Source organism: Lissotriton helveticus, chromosome 4_1 (genome assembly GCF_964261635.1).
Source record: "Lissotriton helveticus chromosome 4_1, aLisHel1.1, whole genome shotgun sequence".
NCBI lineage: Eukaryota > Metazoa > Chordata > Amphibia > Caudata > Salamandridae > Lissotriton > Lissotriton helveticus.
This window is the reverse complement of record NC_136063.1, coordinates 327,560,397-327,578,983: the sequence shown is the minus strand read 5'-3', so window position 1 is coordinate 327,578,983 and position 18,587 is coordinate 327,560,397. Positions and strand designations below refer to the sequence as shown.

General features: G+C 45.2%; 1 protein-coding gene across 1 annotated transcript in view; it reads left to right on the top strand.

Moving 5' to 3' along the window:
* The first annotated feature begins 1,937 nt into the window (after positions 1–1,937).
* The window catches only part of UTP23 (UTP23 small subunit processome component), an 88,267-nt gene continuing 71,617 nt past the window's right edge, over positions 1,938–18,587 (top strand). The window contains exon 1 of the mRNA XM_078686861.1: positions 1,938–2,259. Coding sequence (XP_078542987.1) covers positions 2,072–2,259 — 188 coding nt within the window. The 5' untranslated portion in view covers positions 1,938–2,071. The remainder of the gene's footprint in view (positions 2,260–18,587) is intronic.

The following is an 18,587-nucleotide window of genomic DNA, read 5'->3' as shown; positions in this document are numbered from 1 at the left end:
GGCCAAACAAAATTACTGGTGGCCAGGCATGGACATGAGAGCGGAGAGGCATGTCAGAGAATGCCCACAATGCCAGGGAGCGGACAAGTCACTCAAGCCCCTGCGCCCTGCGTTAGGACAGTTCGAAACCCCGCAGAACCCGTGGGAAGAACTGTCAATAGACATATTGGGACCCATCCTTGATAGCCAGGGCACGCAGAAGTATGTATGTGTCCTCATGGATCGATACTCCAAATGGCCCGAGTTGAAGGTGGACGAGACCATGGACACGGAGAACATCCTGAAATTTCTGTCGGACACTTTCGTGAGGGAAGGCATACCCAAGTCCATCTTGAGCGATAATGGCCCCCAATTCACGTCTGAAAAATTGAATAGCTTCATGAAAAGGAACGGCATAGCCATCAAACACACAGCGATCTACCATCCCGCTGGTAACGGCTTGGTGGAACGGTTTAACCGAGTGGTGATGGGTGCAGTACAAGCAGCAATTTCCTGCAATAAAGATTGGGAGAAAGCCATAGAGAACATGGTATGGGCCTACAGGATTACGCCGACAGGAACTGGATACAGCCCTTTTCAGATCCTGAGAGGGCGAGAGCCATTCACACATGACAATCGGATTTGGAAGGAGAAGGTCATCACCAGCGAATGGTCCCCGGCGGTGGTACGTGCGAACTTAGAAAAAGCACAATTGATATATACCAACCACTACAACAAACGGAGGAATGTAAAGGGGACAAGGTTGGAAAAGGATGAGTGGGTAAGAGTAAAGTTAGCAACATTACAGAAGAAGGGAGACAGCAAATACAGCAGGCCCATGCAAGTCAAGGAGGTGTACGATCGAGCGGCCTTGTTGAGTGACTGCAACGTGTGGTCCCAAGATCGCATGGCCAGGTGTAACAAAGTTCTACAATGGGATCAACATGGAGCTGAGTGGGAAGATGGAGAAGAGCTGAATGCAGAAGGGGAGCAAGGTGTTGGCGAGCAACATGGAGAAGGAAGTGGTAGAGACGAACTAAGAGAGGAAAGAAGAAGCATAGAGGAGAACACGGCTGGACAGAGAGAGGAAAGAAGTGATGAGGTGCCGAGCCAAAGGTCCCAGGAGAGTTCGACCCAGGTGACCAGGAGCGGAAGATCTGTGGTGAGACCAGCCAGGTTTCAAGATTTTGAGATGGACATTTGAACTGTAAGTGACTCTCATACTGTTTGGAAAAAAGGGAGATATGTAGTGGCGCGCACTAGTCTATGCACGTCACGTAGCTACGTGACGTGCGGCAGCCATTTTGGGCGCACTGCGCGCGCAGCGCAGACAGAGAGGCGCGAGCCGAGATAACGGAGCGCTGGCTCGGCGCTCTTCAGGAATAGATGTAATTCAATAAAGAACCGTTATTAATACAAATTGAATCAGCGGTTTCATTGTAAGGCACTCCATTACAACTCCACACATAGAACCCACCGAGGCGCGTGAAGGTGAAGAAGTTTACAGCAGGAGCAATACAATACTTCTATTTTGCAAGAAGAACACAATTATAGAACCTATAGGGAAAAAGCAAACACTCTTTTGGAACTCAACTAAAACATATTGAAATGTAAACCGAGAATAAATGCATCACTAAAAAGGATTCCCTATTGGTTTTAACATACATTGTCAAAAAATCCATCTGTGTTTTGCCTGTATCATAGAATACCCGTAAGCATCCATCCAAAGTCGGGTTTGAATTGCTGCAGGAAAGAGGAGCCCTGGGAGGAGGCACAGCCCAGCCGAGCTGAAGAGAGCTCTCTGCAAGCAATGATCTTCAGCGATTACCGCTTTCTCAGCCCGCCTCAGTCACTTAAGAGGCAGGTAGAGGAGAGTAATCATAATGAGCGCACAGTTTCCATCCAACACTACGGCAGAGCTGAAGCATCCAGTGAAGTATAAAAGCATTCAAAGATGGCTGCCAATGCACGTGTGCAATGGGTTGTCCTGCTTTTGTGTTTACTCCGGAAACGGGCACTGTGCTGCAGCTACTTTCATTGCCGTGTCGCCCCTCTGCTTTATGAGCTACTAGGATTTTTGGAGTCCAGCGACATGAAGATTCGGCGGCAGAAACACGCCAAGAAGACTTTGTCCTTCTACAAGCATAACTTTGGGCTGAGGGAGCCTTTCCAGGTGTTACTGGACGGGACCTTCTGCCAGGCAGCGCTGCGTGGCCAGATCCAGATCAAAGAACAGCTTCCCAAGTACCTTCTGGGCGATGTGACCCTCTGTACCACCAGGTGAGTGGCTGCACTGCAGAGAGGTAGGTGGGTTATAATTGGTGGAAGGGTATGCAAGTGTGACTCGGAGGCGTGAAAGCTGTCTATGTAGGGCTTAGGGGTGAGCCCAAAAACTGGGACATGAGAGCCCTCGCTGATATAGGAGTTTAATAACGCATAGCTCGCGAGACTTTACAAACTTTACATATTTAAACCAACATGCCACGTGATAAGTGTATAAAAGATGACCACAAGTGAAAAATGAAATTTACTTTCTGTAAATCCTTTGCATATTGGCATTAACGTACAACAGTGACTTACTATGTTTATAAACATTGCTGTGCGGGATGTTGAGTTGGCGATGTTTTATGACATGCTGTATGCAAACGCTTCTAATGTTTTTACCGGTGTCACAGTAGACTTAATTTGCAAGTTGCGAAACAAAAACGGGTATGGAATGATAGGGTGAAGCAGCACATGGCATAAAAGTTTGATATCTGTCATGCCAAGCTAGTTTGCTACCCCTTCTCTCAGAGAGGGAGAGAGAACGCTGCTGGTGAAATGATGACTAACCCTCGCCCCCACATACACAATCAACGCAGTATCTCAAACCTGTTGATGATGGTGTCAGCAAAAGCAACATTTGTGTGCTGTGCTCAACATCAAATGACACTCCTGCTGAATTTCATTACGACACGGCCAGGTCCCCGCAAAAGACGTTCACAAACTGGGGCTAACCCTTCAAATCCAGGATGTTTGGTCACAGAGGGTACAGCATGCCCAGGAGGTGTCAATCAATCAATCAACCAATCATTTGTAAAGCGCACTGCATACCCGCAAGGGTCTCAAGGAGCTGGGGGGGAGGGGGCGCTACTGATCGAACAGCCAGGTCTTGAGTATCCTCCTGAAGGTCAGCAGGTCTTGGGTCTGTCGTAGGCTCAGTGGGAGGGTGTTCCATGTCTTGGCGGTGAGGTGGGAAAAGGATCTCCCACCGGTGGTTGTTCTTCAGATGTGCGGGACGGTGGCCAGTGAGAGGTCGGAGGAGCGTAGCTGGCGGTTGAAGATGTAGAAGGAGAGCCGTCTGTTGAGGTAGGCTGGGCTGGTCTTGTGGAGTGCCTTGTGTGCGTGGGTGAGCAGCTCGAAGGATATAATCTTGTTGACGAGGAGCCAGTGCAGGTTTCTAAGGTGGGGGGTGATGTAGCAGTGGCGTGGTATGTCGAGGATCAGTCGTGCCGAGGCGTTTTGGATGCGTTGTAATTGTTTGATGAGCTTGGTCGGGGCTCCCGCGTAGAGGGCGTTTCCGTAGTCGAGTCTGCTGCTGAAGAGGGCTAGGGTGACTGTCTTTCTTGTATCTGTCGGGATCCATCTGTAGATCATGCGGAGGGTGTTGAAGCAGGAGGAGGAGACGGCGTTGACTTGCTTGGTCATTGAGCGCGTTGAGTCGAGGATGATTCCCAGGTTGCGTGCATGGACGTGGGTGTCCGGGCTGTCCCCAGTGCCGTCAGCCACCAGGAGTCGTCCCAGGTTAAAGGGTTGGAGCCGAGGATGAGGACCTCCGTCTTGTCAGAGTTCAGCTTCAGATGGCTGGTCTTCATCCAGTCAGCGATGGCCTTCATTCCTTCGTGGAGGTTGGCTTTGGCAGTGATGGGGTCCTTGGTGAGGGAGAGGAGCAGCTGAGTGTCGTCGGCGTAGGAGATTATGTTGAGGTCGGGCTACGTGTGCGAGCGGGGCCATGTAAATGTTGAACAGCGTCGGGCTGAGGGAGGATCCCTGGGGTAACCTGCAGATGATCTCAGAGGCTTTGAAACAGAATGGGGGAGGCGGACGCTCCGGTTTCTGCCGGAGAGGAAGGAGGTGGTCCAATCCAGAGCCTTGTCTCGGATCCCTGCGGCATGCGCGTAGTGTGCGGTGGCAGACTGTGTCGAAGGCGGCAGAGAGGTCTAGGAGGATGAGTGCTGCGGTCTCGCCGTCGTCCAACAGGGTCCTGATGTCGTCGGTGGTGGCAATGAGGGCAGTCTCGTGCTGTGGTTGCTGCAGAACCCTGACTGGGAAGTATCCAGGATTCTGTTTTCTTCAAAATATCTGGTTAGCTGTCTGTTGACGGTTTTCTCGATGACCTTGGCTGGGAAGGGGAGCAGAGAGATGGGCAGGAAGTTCTTGAGGTCTCTTGGGTCTGCCTTAGGTTTTTTGAGTAGGGCGTTGATCTCGGAGGTGTCCACACAGTAGCAGTCGCTGTGACCCATGCATGGTCATGACCATTTATTGAGAGACCATGGTGATGATTCTGGAACCAGACCGCCATACCAACCAACATTTGGAATCTGAAGTATTCCATGATGCTGTCTTGTTGATGCTGTGATGTCAGTGTCAAGCGCATGCTCAGAATGTTACTGTTCAAAGGTTGAAATTGTAACTGAATCTTTGCATCTGATTTGTTGGACTTGGCAAGTGATGACCTGCAGCTGCGTAGTTCTCTTTAATAAATCTCTTTTCTATCTTCACCATGTTGAAGTGATTTACTACAAATTCTTAAGAGGGTCAAGAGTTTTTCTGGAGCAGTCAGTTTATTTAGCATTGTTTGTGACAAGAGGTCGTTTATCATTGGTGTTCTGTGGCTGCAGCACTTTTGAACCCAAATTGAATGACTGAGTACTTCTTCCTTATATCATTTGACTCACCCGAGATAACAGACACAGTTAACACAATAATGCCTTTGAATGTGTATACCACTCCAGTCAGTGTTAAACATTTGTAGTTAAACCTTTAACTTCCAAAGTTGTAGGTTCAGTTAATGGTGGGAGAGTGTCAATAGGTTTTGATGACCTGCCCATCCAAATCTAGCACGCAAAAAAAGTCTCTTCTAGGGGCACAGAGATGAAGTCTGCTTTTCCAGTGCCCAGGCAAAAGCACAGTCTACTGGAGGTCCACCAGCCAACAGTGTAATTAATGAGTTGTATTACTGTGTCAAGGACCCAAGGCACTTTAGATGGCACAGAAGGTTTGGTGGAGCTTATATCAATAAAGAAACTGGTCGCGGTCAAGAGAGTTTGGTGGCGGGGTACCCAGTGGGATGCTGGTGCCCACCATGGGCACCGAACATTTTAGGACAAAGCCAGAGACCGTGTGGATCCTGATATAGGGACCAGATGTTCAAGTGACAAGTCCAGAACTATATAATTAGATCAATAGAATAATGGTTGTGGTACAAAAATGCTGCACCCTGTTAATTCCTGTACAATAAGCATGCTCGCTCACTGGGTCAACTGTTCAAAACACCCCAGACATATTACAACTTCAAGTTGCAAGGTAGAGGAACACTGTTAACTAGATTAGTGGTTCTATAAAACCCCATTCACATGTGTCCTTTAATTCACACCTCTATAATCAAGGAAACTTTTTTTTCTCAGGAGAATGTAATTTGAATATTAAACAATTAATATCAGAAAGAGACAACAAGGCATCCTGTATATTCTTTACATGATTTTTTGTTTTTTTTACACATAAAAGACATCAAAAACTACAGCCAACGCGTTTCATTCCACACTTCAGGGTTGTTAAGAAACACACGTAAAATATAACTTAGGTGACACAACACTAAAGATAAACATGTAAACTGATACAGTGTACAAGTTTTGTTAATTACTTATTGGTCAGATAGCATAAACCTTAATAGTTGTATTGCGTAAACCCCAAAACAGTGTATTTACAATAACCACAATTGGAAAAATAACAGAAGTAAAAAACAAAATCTTAATATCTACAATATATTTATGATGCGTTCAAGATACAATTCTACGAAGTTGGATATCACTGACCAATCTCAATATTTGCAAATATTCACTGTAATTAATTTCCTACAAGAGATTAAAGGACACAGTTGCAATTTCAACAAGCATTTACAATGCAATAGGTCTCGGGTTAATTAAGTTTGAGCTATTGGCATTGCTAAATATTGCAACACCAACTGCAACAAAAGTCTATAAATTGTAGGCCAAAAAAATGTGTATTTATTTTTGTAGCAATGGTGGCATGCTGCGCTTTTAGATGAATATGTTTAAAAGTAAAGTGCGCCATACTACGATTGCTGTGCAGTGACGGATAGTCTTGTGTGCCTGGTGAAAGTGTGCACTGACGGCTGGAGGAGTGTGCCTACTGAAAACGTGCACCGCCTACAGCACCACTCCACCCCCAACGCCTACATCACCACTCAATCCCTACAGCACCGCTCAACCCCCACCGCCTACAGCACCGCTCAACCCCCCACCACGTACAGCACCACTCAACCCCCACCGCGTACAGCACCACTCAACCCCCACCGCGTACAGCACCACTCAACCCACAACGCCTACACCACTCAACCCGCAATGCCTACAGCACCACTCCATCCCCACCGCGTACAGCACCACTCAACCCGCAACGCCTACATCACCACTCAACCTGCTACGCCTACATCACCACTCAACCCACAACGCCTACAGCACCACTCAATCCCCACCGCGTACAGCACCACTGAACCCGCAATGCCTACAGCACCACTGAACCCGCAATGCCTACAGCACCACTGAACCCGCAATGCCTACAGCACCACTGAACCCGCAATGCCTACAGCACCACTGAACCCGCAATGCCTACAGCACCACTGAACCCGCAATGCCTACAGCACCACTGAACCCGCAATGCCTACAGCACCACTGAACCCGCAATGCCTACAGCACCACTGAACCCGCAATGCCTACAGCACCACTGAACCCGCAATGCCTACAGCACCACTCAACCCGCAATGCCTACAGTCCAACTCAACCCGCAATGCCTACAGCACCACTCAACCCGCAATGCCTACAGCACCACTCAATCCCCACTGCGTACAGCACCACTCAATCCCCACTGCGTACAGCACCACTTAACCTGCAACGCCTACAGCACCACTCCACCCCCAACGCCTACATCACCACTCAATCCCCACCACGTACAGCACCGCTCAACTCCCAACGCCTACAGCACTGCTCAACCCCCACCGCGTACAGCACCACTCAACCCCCAACGCCTACATCACCACTCAACCCGCAATGCCTACAGCTCCACTCAATCCCCACCCCATACAGCACCACTCAACCCACAACGTTTACATCGCCACTCAACCCGCAATGCCTACATCGCCACTCAACCCGCAACGCCTACATCGCCACTCAACCCGCAACGCCTACAGCACCACTCAACCCGCAATGCCTACAGCACCACTCAACCCGCAATGCCTACAGCACCACTCAACCCGCAATGCCTACAGCACCACTCAACCCGCAATGCCTACAGCACCACTCAACCCGCAATGCCTACAGCACCACTCAATCCCCACTGCGTACAGCACCACTTAACCTGCAACGCCTACAGCACCACTCCACCCCCAACGCCTACATCACCACTCAATCCCCACCACGTACAGCACCGCTCAACTCCCAACGCCTACAGCACTGCTCAACCCCCACCGCGTACAGCACCACTCAACCCCCAACGCCTACATCACCACTCAACCCGCAATGCCTACAGCTCCACTCAATCCCCACCCCATACAGCACCACTCAACCCACAACGTTTACATCGCCACTCAACCCGCAATGCCTACATCGCCACTCAACCCGCAACGCCTACATCGCCACTCAACCCGCAACGCCTACATCGCCACTCAACCCGCAACGCCTACATCGCCACTCAACCCGCAACGCCTACATCGCCACTCAACCCGCAACGCCTACATCACCACTCAACCCACAACGACTACATCACCACTCAACCCGCAACCCCTACATCACCACTCAACCCGCAACGGCTACAGCACCACTCAATCCCCACCGCGTACATTACCACTCAACCCGCAACGCTTACAGCACCACTCAACCCGCAACGCTTACAGCACCACTCAACCCCACCGAGTACAGCACCACTCAACCCCCACCGCCTACAGCACCACTCAATCCGCAACGCCTACAGCACCACTCAACCCGCAACGCCAGCAGCCAGACACCTGCACTGTCTGGTAGGTTTGACCTAAAAAGGAGGCAAATCATTCCACAGGAGTTGCAAGCCGTACTACAGAAGGCCCATCTGCTATTCGGAGCAATCCATAAAATGATGTCCCTGTCACAATTCACTTGGGGAAGGAAGTCTGTACCATCCCAACAGCATGGAGTGGGGGACATGCTGTACAGGGTCTCCGACACAGCTCAATTCTTTGCTAATGTGTTTGAGACAGAAGGACTTTTTTTAAATTTTATTATTTTTTTTTTTATTGAGAGTTCAAATATAGCAATACAATACAATAGAAATCCAATTAACACAGTACGAGGAAGGAAAATTCTGAAAAACATTCATACAAATTGTCGTTTTAACATTTAAATTATAAAGTGCAAGGTTGTATAAGAGCAGATAATTAGTAAACTGGTTCGAATAACCAAAAGATTTTGTTTAGAATTGAAAGAATACATAGCATACATATATAATAAATGTTTTCACATTTAATATTCCAAAGCTAAGTTCTAAAGTGCAGCGTGCGGAGGTAGAACAGTCGTAATAGACTAATAAATATTTTCAATAAAGCATAAATTAAGTAATAACAGGAGAGATCTAAACATCAAACACACTCCAATATTTATCATATTTTTTGAGAGCCCCTGATCTAAGGGCATATTTTTTCTCCCTACCCTGGATTCGCTGTAATTTTACCTTCCATGCCTGGAAGGATGGGACAGAATCAATGTTCTCCAGGACTGTAATATAAGGGATTTAGCTATTAAGGAAGCTATAAAGAGGGGCTCGTCATATTGGGTGAGGAAAGGAGAGCAGCCTATGAGGGTAATTAGGTTGTTGAATATAATATTTGTTTTAAGGACGATTGAAAGATATTTTTCTATTTCCTTCCATAAAACCTGAATTTTTGGACACTCCCAAATAATGTGCTTCCAAGTACCTTTTTCTTCACATCGAAAGCATTTGTCGGCTACGAGGGGGAAGATATCATGTAGAAAGGACGGGGTTCTGTATATTAACCATTTATTGTAGAATTGCATACGTTTAAAGTTTGCTCCTCGAAAGATGGTTTTATTGAATTTGTTTATTTTGTCCCAAACCTGTTGATTTAATTATGATATCTTCTCTTTTTTTCCATCGCTCAATTATCTTGCAGTAAATGTCCTGGTCCTTACTTTCTATTAATATTTTAATCCAAATACTCATTTTCTTTTGTGTTTTATTATTAAGGGTAGTGGAAATATTTTCTTTGTGGGATAAATTTCCTATATTGAGTTCCCTAAGTTTTGGACTTATCGTAATGAATGACCAGTTCAGAATTGTATGCGAGTGAATTAACTGGCTGTAAATCTCATCCCAAGATTTCCACCTATTTCCCAGTAGGAAGTCTTCAATTTTTTCAAAACCATTTTGCTTCCAGAGAGTTATTATATTTTTGTCCATACAACCTGCTTCTCCCAGGCTAAAATTCATTAAATTCGTCTTATTACTTACATTGGGTAAATCATAAAATTTTAAGAACTGAGTTTTGACCTTAAAAATCCACTGCAAAGTTTTATATCGTACTTTTTTTGGGTCTTTCGTGGTTCTAACCGGATCATAGATTTTCAATTCCAACAACATCCTTTTCATAAAAAAATGGTCTGTCTCGTGGCAATCTGGAGAAAAAAAACCTATGACTATAATGCGTAAAAGACGCAAAATAATATTCTTTAATGTTTGGGAGGGACAACCCTCCTTGTGTGGAGGATAAATATAAAGTGCTCAGTGCAAGTCTAGGGGATTTTTTTGCCCATAGGAAAGAAGAAATCAGAGCTTCTACTTTTTTAAAATATGAGGCCTGGATTGCGCAGGGAATCGCACTAAAGAGGAAATTAAAAAGGGGTAATACCGACATTCGAATTAGCGATGCCCGCCCTATAAGAGACAGGGGTAGTAGATTCCAACGATCTAAAAGTGAACCCACCTTTTTTAATAGAGGTAGAAAGTTTAAGAAGTAAAGATAGTCTAGGCTATCCGATATAAATATACCAAGATATCTCTTTGGACCCGTGTTGTATATCTGCCTGAATTCAGGTGCTAAAGTGTCTGTAGTGCAGTTAAGTAGGATAATTTCTGTTTTGTTTACATTAATTTTATAACCTCCTAGCTTTTGAAAGTCAGAGAAGATTTTTAGGATCTTCAATTGACTTGAAGGTTTAGAGTCTAAAAAAAGGGCAATATCATCCGCGTATAGTTTTATATTTGTCATTCCTAAAATTGGGGCGGTGACAGCTTTGATATTCCTAATGGCGATCGCTAGGGGTTCAATAAAAAGTGCAAATAAAATTGGGGACAAGGGGCAACCTTGTCGTGTGCCTCTAGTGACCTCACAGGACCCAATGTTGGTATTATTGATGATAATTTGTGCCCTAGAATTCGTGTACAAGTGTCGTAAAAGAGAGATAAAAGCATTCGGGAAATTAAAACTATGTAAAACTGCGAACAGACAATCCCAGGAGACTAGATCGAAGGCTTTCTCCGCATCTAAAAACCAAATTTGAGCCTTCACCTTGTTAGTTTTAAAATAGTCTATCGCCTCCAGTAAAAATGTAGTATTGGAATGGAGATGCCTGCCTGCAATAAAACCGCACTGATCGTAAGCTATTAGTGATCCTACTAGTTTATTTAATCGGTTTGCTAAAAGTTTAGTAAAAATTTTGTAATCTGTGTTCAGAAGGCTAATCGGTCGGTAAGAATTTATATTTTCCTTGTCCTTTCCCTTTTTTAAAATACTAACCACCACCGCTGTGTGAAAAGAGTCTGGTGGGGGACCTCCTTGAAGTAAATTATTAATTAATTCCAAGAATTCTTTACGCAATATTCCCCCAAATTTTTTAAAGAATTCAATGGGAAGACCATCCTCGCCATTGGCTTTGCCATTGGGGAAAGACTCTATCACTTCATCTAGTTCTGATAATGTGAAATCCTGTGTGAGGTAGTTCTTGCCCTCAGCATCCATTTTAGGTATTTCCAATGGCTGACGAAAATCTGTGATAGATTCAGGTGTGGTCCCCGCAGATGCTTGATATATCCCCTCATAGTGTTTTAAAAACAGCTCGCCAATAGCGGTGGTGGTCTTAACTTGATTTTTAGTGATGGAGTCAGTTAACTGATCTATTCTGTTACGAGCCTGCTTTTCTTTAGATTGCCAGGCCAGAAGCTTTCCTGTGTACTCACTCTCCTCATAGATTTTTTGTGCCTGAAAATTACTATTTGTCTCACCTAGTTCGTAATAAAATTCCTTCATCTTACGCTTCGCCTCGAGGAGATTGTGGCTGGAAATCTGGGATCTAACTCTATGATGCTCTTGTGTAGCCTGGGACAGTTCAGTTTGAAGTTTGATTTTCTCGACTTGACCACGCTGGACCCTGGTCCTACAAGTGTCCATGTTGTACTGACGAGCTGTGCTAAAGGCTGGATATTAACAAATTTGAGGTATTAGCATTGTAAATGACAATGCCTTTTATTTATGTTTTGGTTTTTAAAACATTAATAAAAGGCATTGTCATTTACAATGCCAATAGCTCAAACTCGCATAAGTGCGAGACCCATTGCATTGCAAATGCTTGTTCAGAGTATAGTCCACGCTCCTACCCTCTCCTCCACTGTCCCAATTAACCTCTATAATGTACACCTTTCAGTTCCTACTCATCACTGATTTTACTTGGGTATATAGTATGATTGTTAGGAAGGTATGCCTACATGCACACCTGTAACTGTCAAATTCCATGTACTGCCATTTGTTTATCCTTCAAACACATTAGAGATTGCAGTCCTTCAAGCACATTCGTACTACAAGGTGGGTAAAATGTAGACTTTTGAGCATTTGTATAGCTATCTCTAAATTGTTAAGTGGCATTTAGAAACAATAACATATTTGTTTTAGTTGCACTCACAGTAGGTATATAAATTAATATTTCTTGGTTTCATTTTTGCACATGCATAGTCTCTGGTACCCATTTAGTACATATTATATACCACTGACAATTTTTTTTAAAAGCGCTGGCTCTCATTACGAGTAGCTGAAATCATGTAGGGGTACAGGCGGATCGGAATCTATAATTCTGGCTGGGAACACTCCAAAAATATTTTGGTCATCGTGAGCTCCAGTAGCCATATCTGGGAATAACTAAGGCGACCTAAAAATCCACATTCTTTCCTCTGTTCCGGGGATTATTCCACTATTATTTACTATCTGCTCCGAGCAAATGGTTAATATCAATGGGGGGGGGGGGAGATCGTGGGGGTATGTGGGCCATGGTTTTAGGATGGGGATGCCATTGTTTCGAGGGGGGGGCCGTGGCTTCCCCGAAGTAGGTGCTCTCTGTCCCCCCCTGTGCTGCGGGTAGGGTGGGCGGTGTAGGAAGGTGGATATCTGACTATATGGTTACCCCAACTTTTTGCCTAGTGTTCTGCTGGTTTTTGACTTAGTTGGCCTGGGATTCTGCTATTCAGGGCCCCAGGCTATCTGCTCTCCCTATAAAATGGACTCCATGTACTTTAGGAACATACCAGATTGGGTATTGGGTCACCTCTGTGAGCCCCTGTATAGTGTACCATAGGTACCCAGGGCATAGGTGCATCCAAGGCCTACCAGGGGCTGCAGCATGTTTTATGCCACCCCTGGCTGGCCATCCAAACTGACACCACAGGCTGATCACTCAGCTTGGGTAAGGTGGTGTAATCACCCCTTACTTAGATATAGTATATCTATATCTACCATATATAGACACATATCCACCCATAAGTCACTCCTGTGGTAGGCCTCGACAATCCTAGAGGCAGAGTACTTGGTTTTATGTGAGAGGGTGCCCTAGCATGAGCTGAGCCCCTCTGCAGCTTTCGGAACCATCTCCTTATAGCAGTTCTATGATATAGCCATACCATATACTCTTAAGTGGTTAATGCTAACTTTTGTTTGGCTTTATCAAAACATGTCGTGTAAGGTGTCAAACACTTTGGAATATTACCCGCCCCCCCACCAGTTCTGGTGGTGGGGGTAGCATTCCACCCTTCTAGAGGGAGAAGACATGTAGTTACTGCTTTACCCGGTTAAAGTTAAACAGAGCCTCAGCATCACAAAATGGATGGTGCTGCCACAGACATGAGTCTGACCTCCAGCTGCTGGGGGAAACTCCAGCAAGAGAGGCCTGGACAATAGGTTTCCTGTCGAGGGAGGTGCTGGCACCTCCCCAGACAGCCTGTAGTGTATTGGGGCAGGGTGGGTTGAATGGAAAGATGCTTTTCCAGACACTGCCTGGGGCACACAAGGTGCTCCATGCATAGCCCGGTTCAAACCAGTTGCTGGGGCACTCCAGCCCTGCTCTGGCGCGAAACTGGACAAAGGGAAAGGGGTGTAACCACCCCCTTCCCAGGTCCACCCATAGGAGGGACCTAGCAGGTAATCCAGCCCATTTTCATGGTATAAAGATAGGTGCTGTGTTCCCAGGACTTTAGATTATCCTGGAACAAAACTCTGATACGAAACTCTTGGACCTTCGACGTTCTATTTTGACTAGAAGATTGAAGACATCTCCCTTGTGGTCAAGGAGTGACCACCCAGTGCCAACAGGCACCACCAGTAACTTGCCGGTCTGCTTTGTCGACGCTCCCGCCGGAACCCGAAGACTCGGCGACACAGGAACTGGACTCTCAGACTTCTCTGACTCCGACCCACATCCACAGCAAAGCTGAGACCCGTGGCGGACACGAGAGACATGGGACCGGACACCCTGGACATCCTCCATTTTGCTAACTGCATCGACTCCTGAGGTAACTTGTAGTTGTGCATTAGGGTACGAGGAGCCCCAGACCCGAGCGCCATTTGCACCGAAGCTCACCCCTCCACACTCCACGAGTGCCGCGTGGGGCCCGCTCTTGCATTTCATCTCAACACGTCTTCCCTTTTGCTAGCACGCTGGCTAGTAAGCCCCCTGAAGACAAACCTTTGAAACCAAACTGCTTTCCTGGTTGCTCCAGGCTTGCTCAAACTTCCCTGCAAAGGTGAAGCGCCTCAGACCTTGCTGGTCTGCTCCAAAGCCAATCTTCACTTCCTGCGTGGATTGCGTTTGCCAAGGCTTCTTGGGTCCAGTCCGGGTACCGACACCGCAGTCAACTAGATCCTTCGTGGGACAGCTCGAATCCAGCTCCTGGTCGTCGTCGACACCTCCTGGTCCTCGTGGCTTCACCTCTTCACCTGAGATCATCGCGACATCGCCTGGTTCCTTCCTAGTTCCTTCCTGGTTACTGGCTAGTGACCCAGACTCTGTCCCCTCTGCTTTCAGGTTCTTCACATCTTTGATCCACCCTTGGATCCACCCGGACACTTTTCCTCTGGTCGCCTGCAGCACTTCTTTGCAGATCTCCATAGAAAACGACGATGAAACCCGGCACGAAAAGACATCCATGCACCCGGCTTCCCTGGGTGAGGTCACACTAGTACTCCGGTGCTCCCGTGGGTCTTGACTCTCGAAGTGTCTTAGTCTAAAGGGGTTTTGTCGTAGTCCATCCGGAAGTGCCCTTAAACAGTAACTTTGTAACTCTTACGTTCTCCATTATAAGTCAATGGTAACTCACGACTGTGTTTAGACCCTGCACGCTGCTCCTGTAGGTCTCCTACTTCCTAACCTTTGGTTGTTTAGTGTAACCCCAGCGATGCCCTAGGCCTATTCACTATTTCTGAAGTGGTTCTTATACCACTTACTTAGTATATGGTTTGTGAGGCCCCTAGGGCATAACTGTATTTGTGCAACTTATCGTATGCTAATTGAGTAACTTGTGATGTGCTTCGATCTCTGACCTCATAAAGAGTGTAGAGGGGTTGTGTTAGAAATAAATACATATATATTTGATGGGAAACATCCTTTACAATGAAACTTTTACCACGTAGTGCTATTACAACGCAGGTTTTACAACGAAAACCATTACAACGCATTGCGCTTGGGGGCGCTCTAGGATAGGGAATAGATTTAATTTACTATCCAACACCTTCCCTAGTGTCCACGGGGACTGGAGTTGGAATAGTAAATTAAACTATTCACTATCCAGCACCCCAAAGCGCTATGCGTTGTAAAGGTTTGCGTTGTAAAAACTGCGTTGTAACAGCATGTGTGGTAAAAGCATGCGTTGTAACGTCATACATCCATATTTGATATATACCGTGTGTGGTGTCCTTTCAAGGGATTATAATTGGTAACACAGCTTGCTTTACATGCTTTCTGAAGTCTTAGCCTATGACTGCTGGTCCATGCTACCACTATGATAGCTTGTCTATAAGGTTGACTTTACAACCACCATCAATAAGGGTCGTTTAGACTGGTGCTAGGTGCCCACTAGAATAGTGGACATCGTATGCCAGGCTAATGTCTCACAGGCGGTGCCTGCAGCCCATGTCCCTCCTCATGTGGTGTGTTGCAAGATGTCCATCCAGTGAAACTGGGTTCATTGCTTCCCGGCACCATGAATTAAACACTGGCCCGCTCGTAGTTTGGCAGAGGGACACGGTTCAGCAATATTCATAAAGAGTCTCTGAGTGGCATAACTTGTTGAATCGCCAAATCGTTTCCAACTATTACTAGACTTCTGTTGAGTGTCAGAGGGCAGCACAAAATCTGACATTAAGGAAGGAAAGTTCAAAACCGGTGCTATTTTTAAACGTTTGCTTAAATTGCTGTGGTGAAGGCTAATGACCGCTCTGCCAACTTTTCACATTCACAAATGACCAGGGAATAGCCAAACACCCCTGAAATACAACACATTACACAACTGAATTAAGCCCTAAGTAATAACTGCTCATAACATTTTATGGTTTAGGACTGAGCCACCTTAACGATACAAGCATGCAAATTCACTTAAAATCAATTATTTTGAAGTCTTAAGGTAATTTTATTTCTAATTGCCTCTTGCTGTTGTTTGCACAGGCCCAGTCTCCTGCCTGTTTAAAAATGATGTTTAAAAATGCTGTTTTAACCAGCTGTGAAGCAGAATGAAGGCTGCACCGCTGCTTCGTTGGGAGAAAAACAAGCTCACAGGGCTGTTTACACATCACTGGCACAGGAAAAGCCCGGCTGGGGTGGGTGGGGGTAGAGCTGCACTCTCCGTGCGCCCTGCGCCTCCGCTCTCCATGCCTGAAAGAATGTTCCTTATCTGCTTGTTAAATAAACAAGCAGATAAAAATACTCTTTTACGCCTGCCACAAAACAGGCTATATTGTCCGGAGGGGCAGTGAGAAAAGCGGACAGGGTGGCACCCAAAACCCCTCTTTTCCAATGGGAAGCCAGCCTTTACCATGAACGCTGACGCTACCCAATGGAAAAGGGGGCGGGGCTGACAGTACCCTTCTTACAAACAATATCTCTCGAAGAGGTGTGGCCAGCAGCCTCGCTGCTCAAGCCCACACCTCTCCGAGACCTAAAAACTAGTGCCAAGACACAAACAATTTAGCCTTCGAATGTCTTAATGTCTCCTATTCATATAAAGTGCATTTCATATAAAAAAATACAAGATGTTTAGTAGTGAAAATTCATTCCAATAGAAATTGTCCGTAAGACTAGATTCATCCCCACTCATATAATTCTCTTTGCTACCTTTAGCAAAAATAACTCGCCAGCTAAATAGACATGTTGACCATATTTCAGTCGCAAACACTATTTCAGAAGTCCATAAATGGATAAAAAGTATCGAAGTAAAAATGCAATACTGAAAAAACTAAGAGTGTAAAATAATTTCTCAACCTCGCCTAATGATATAAAACCTAATTGTGCTCACCAAAAATGTCTCTTTATGGAAACGGTCGCACAGAAAGGCATTGCATCAAAACTTGTAATAAAGTTCCTAAATATGTTTATTAAAGTAGGACTTCATATCCTCTCTGCCATGGGTTGATCCCAACAAACGGTACTCTGTATAAAGAATAGCAAAAGAGATCATGCTTTTTATTATCTTCGTAAGCTAAAACACGTATTCTAAACCTCGCAGTTCGTGAATTTTTTCTTTACACATTCACCCATGAAGTAAAAAAAAACATTTGAAAGCTGCGAGATAAAACATACAACTATTCCTGTATACAATCCCTTAATAATCAATGAGAACTCCCTAAGTTTTTGAGGCCAAATGTCATCTTGGTGTTTTTAGATCCCAACAAATAATTAAAATGATTATCTTCGTAAGCTAAAAACTCGTATTCTAAGCCTCTGTATTCGTAAAGAATTACACGGACACCCATAAAGTTAAGAAAATGTTTGAAAGTTGCGAAGCATACAACTATTCCTGTATACAATCCCTTAAAAAACAACAAGAAAACTCACTAAGTTTGAGCGGCCAAATGTTGTCTAGGTGAGAAGAAAAAGCAAAACCTCCCACATGCGGTCAGAATTCTATATAACCGTCTGACCTCACCTTGGTTTCTGGATAAAATCGACCATAACCGTATGGCATGATTATTGGCAAGAAACCGAGCTCTATAACACATGTTGTTTAAATAATATTGCGATGGTGAACGTCAATCTGTTACATAGCCGTTTGACAAAAACAATAGCACGGCTACCAACGCATCAGTGAAAAGTGTCGCCCATCTTATAGTGGATCCAGCTCTATAAACTATTGTACAATGTAATCTAACATATCTCATGGGATCTACATTCTTTAAACCTAAAGGTTCACTACAAAATTTGAAATGCTCAATCACCCTCAAGAATTTATTGTGATCGAAGAAAAAAAAGTTTTGTACACAGCTGTGTAATAAATTGACGTTTACCATTGCGGTTTTAATTAAACATGGGGTGCTTGAGTGCTTGTTTTCTTGTGAATTATCACACCAGACGGCTATTGTTGGCTGTATACAAGGAATAGTATATAGAACTGGATCCACTATAAGGTTGTCGACACTTTTCACTGATGCGTCGTAACCATGCTATTGTTTTTGTACATGGCTACGTAACAAATTGACGTTCACCATCGCAGTTTTATTTAAATGACATGTGTTTCAGATCTTGGTTTCTTGCCAATAATCATGCCAGACGGTTATGGTCAATTTTTCTCCAGAAACCAAGGTGAGGTCCGACAGTTACTTAGAATTTTGACGTAGTGACCGCATGTGGGAGGTTTTGCATTTTCTTCTCACCTAGACCACATTTGGCCTAGTCTAGGGGTAAATTAAAATTGGCCTGAAATATATTGTAAGATTCTTCAGGTTTTTAAATTAAAGAAGGCAGAAGGGCTGGTGTAGGAAAGTCTCTTTTTGTATAATCGCCACCCAACCACCCTAAGTTTTGGACTAATCTGCTAGT